At 46.2% G+C, this 3,218-nt stretch overlaps 1 protein-coding gene across 1 annotated transcript; it reads right to left on the bottom strand.

Moving 5' to 3' along the window:
- Window positions 1–1,290: 1,290 nt before the first annotated feature.
- LOC136499107 (aquaporin NIP3-2-like) lies at window positions 1,291–2,503 on the bottom strand. Its single transcript, XM_066494802.1, has 4 exons — window positions 2,300–2,503; window positions 1,764–2,189; window positions 1,557–1,618; window positions 1,291–1,435 (listed from the first exon to the last, which is right to left on the bottom strand). Exons 1-4 carry the CDS (start codon window positions 2,501–2,503, stop codon window positions 1,291–1,293), a joined length of 837 nt encoding a protein of 278 aa, XP_066350899.1.
- Window positions 2,504–3,218: the final 715 nt, after the last annotated feature.

The following is a 3,218-nucleotide window of genomic DNA, read 5'->3' as shown; positions in this document are numbered from 1 at the left end:
ATCGACCTCCTCGGCACGGATATGGGAGTTGCGACTCCCCGAGTGGAGGATTCGGTGGAGGGCGGCAGATCTACGAGTGGCGACTCCCCGAGCGACGGATCTGGTGGAGAGCGCTGGCGCTGCGGTTCACGATGGCGGAAACGGGCTCACTGATGGGCTCAGAAACGGGCTCACTGGCTGGCTCTGGTCTTTTTTTTTGTTTTTTTAATCCATTAACCGAGGCATGCATTTGTAAGGCGCCCGCCTCGGTTAAACGTTGAACCGAGGCGGGGAAGGCAACCGCCACCGTAGTTCACGGATTAACCGTGACTTTGGATGGAGGCGGTTGCCTTTGCCCGCCTCGGAAAATAAAAAGTGCCCGCCTCTGTTAAGTTTATTGTAGTAGTGTGTACCTCCGGTAGTTGTTGCCATTGGGGAAAAATTGTATTGCATTAACGAATGGAAATGGTGAAAGCTTTTTGCTAACTTGTTGAATTGTAAGTAACATTGCATGTATGATGCAAATTCTCGCAAATAAACCGAAATGTTAACTATATAAAATTATAAATGATACTGGAGTTCGAAGTATCACATAAAGAGAAGCAAATCTTAACTTTCATATATGACATAAATGATCTGCCATCATCCTAATCAGTCATATTCTTGAGATCAATCTGAAAATTTATACCTAAGTCAAGAAACGAGTGGCACCTGCTGCTTCAACATGAGTACAACTACTCCCAGCAAGAACAAGTTGCACAATTATCAAATTAGCAGCCATCAGAGCAACAACATCATTAGCATCAGCATGTGGTAATTAAGATTGAAATTTTAGAAGTCAATGGGTTTTTTGCTCCTCGCACGAATGCCTTCTAATACTAGTTTAAATATCTTAAGAATATATGCAGAATATAAATAATATAAAGAAGAAGAGAATTCGACAATTACAAATTGTCTGATACTAAAGAAATAAAAAATGATGGTAAATATGGCACAGTTAAGTATTTATTGATTTTGGTAAAATGTAGGCAATAGTGTAGTCCTGTGTCAGCTTAGGTAGATAGTAAAGTACCACTGTTGATACAAGTACGAGGCTGGTTTTATTCCTGAATCTTGTTCAGAGAGATATATTAGTGTACACGATGTGTCTATTCTGGCCAAGACCATGCATATTATTAGTGTACGAAGACCTGACGAGGACAAAACACAACTAGTATTATTACAGGATGAACCGTTGATGGCACATTTGATTGAGAGCATCAACTTCTATTCCGATCCTGCACTAATCCATTGCATTACATGGATGATACATCACTTGAGCGCATGGTAAGCTCCACATCCGGCAATGCCGCCTAGCGGAGGAGCAACTATGTAGATCCAGATCTTGGTGTACGTCCCCGTGGCGATCGCCGTTCCTAGCGTTCTCGCCGGATTCATCGACGCTCCGGTCGACTCCCTGCTCATATTGAGCCAACACATACATAGTTAAACATTTCAATTCATTGGAAACCTTATTAGTTACTCGATCGAGAAATACTAAAGCAATATTGGATCGAGGATTTATCCGTTGCACGTACCCGGAGATGAGAGTGCTCATCATCACTGCCGCCGCAGCTCCCACTGCTATCAATTCTTTTACCTGCAAGCATCAGAGATTATACAGTGTCAAAGTTTGAAATGTAACGCAGCAAGATGTTTGTTTGAAACAGTTCACCGTGGTTCCTCATGAATCTAGATAGAAAATCTTGTATGTCTTAGACGGTTGCATTTGAGAATTTACGTACTGCTCTGGGATCGGTGGAAAGAGCGGTGATGACGAAGAGGAGGATGAAGGTGGTGATGAACTCGACCCAAAACGCCTCAAAGGTGCCGATTCTAGGCACCGTGGCGACGGTAGCGCCAAGGTTCACCGGATCATAGAGCGCCTTGGCCACGAACGAGGCCGCCGTGGATCCAAGGAGCTGAGCGACGACGTAGGGCACGAGGTGAGCTGGTGGGAGGTGGCCGAACACGGCCATGGTGACGCTGACCGCCGGGTTGAGCTGTCCTCCAGACACGTGGAAGATGGAGGAGACGATGACGACCACAGCCATCCCCGCGCTCGCCGCCACGCCGAGCAGGCCCAGCGCACCATTGTGCGCCTCGTTCATGATGAGCGCTGATAGCACGGTGAAGATGAGCAGGAATGTCCCCAGGAACTCTGCTACCACCTGGATCAAGCATTCATCAAACCATCTTGGATTATTGTAGGTATTTGAAAAACTGTGGTAGTGACTAGTGGCTTAGTGATGAGCTCAGGGTTTGCACTTGTCATTATTACCTTCTTGATGAGTGCAAGTGTCATGCTCTTGGCGAAGAGTGGAGGTGGATCATCGGATGCCTCGTTTTGTTGAAACCCTAGTGGCTGGGTCTTGTTGGAAGGAGACCTGGGGATGAAGATTGAGATCTTGTCATCGCTCATGCTGTCCTTGTCCACCAGCATGGAAGCCGCTGGTGCTGAAGGGATGCTCAGTGAGACGTCCATGGAGGAGACACTCCTGCGACGGTCCATATGATCTTAGCACAGTAGTTCTGTCAGAGACACTCCTATGACGAATGTGGTCACTTGGTATCTATCAATGATGATGAACTCAGGACGAGGAGAGAATGGCAGTGGGTATATATATACATGGAGAGCCCAATATTGTTTGATTGCTTTTCGGCTGGCATGCATGATGTGATGCACCTGTTTAACACAAGGGCCAACACAAACAAAAACAAATCAGCTGAGAGAATGAATGAACTCATCAGTCATCATCACGGGCAGGGGCGGACCCATACCGGAGCAGTGGAACCCCTGGAGCTCCCATGAATTTTTAGGCAAAGTTCTATAGTGTAGGTGGGGCTGGGACTTAAGATCGAGCAGCAGTCGGAGGTATGTGTTGTTCAGCCCCCTAAAATTTTTCATGGATCCGCCGCTGATCACGGGGCAATACATTATTCAGAAAATAGCCAAATGGCACTATGAGATGCTCCAAACTACCAACGTTTTACCTGTTCAAACCATCAGAACAGAAATATATACTCGTTTCTCCTTCCATGGGAATCTTGGTGATGTCTATTACTACTTGATGCCGTACGTCGTCTCCTTCGCTGGACGCACATCCTGATCACATGCTGAGAGACAACATTGTCTGGAGGCGGAGACCGGTCAATTGCTTAATTTGTAGATTCTACTACTAGCTAGTAGCGTGTAATCA

Source organism: Miscanthus floridulus, chromosome 13 (assembly GCF_019320115.1).
Source record: "Miscanthus floridulus cultivar M001 chromosome 13, ASM1932011v1, whole genome shotgun sequence".
Taxonomy (NCBI): Eukaryota; Viridiplantae; Streptophyta; class Magnoliopsida; order Poales; family Poaceae; genus Miscanthus; species Miscanthus floridulus.
This window is presented reverse-complemented; position numbering and strand designations above follow the sequence as displayed.

What these genes read in the sequence shown, in the direction of transcription:
- LOC136499107 (XM_066494802.1), bottom strand. Translation starts at nt 2,503, where the DNA reads ATGGACGTCTCACTGAGCATCCCTTCAGCACCAGCGGCTTCCATGCTG. An exon ending in TTTCCACCGATCCCAGAGCA is followed by an intron (nt 1,619 to 1,763) that starts GTACGTAAATTC and finishes TGATGCTTGCAG; the next exon opens with GTAAAAGAATTGATAGCAGT. An exon ending in ATGAGCACTCTCATCTCCGG is followed by an intron (nt 1,436 to 1,556) that starts GTACGTGCAACG and finishes CAATATGAGCAG; the next exon opens with GGAGTCGACCGGAGCGTCGA.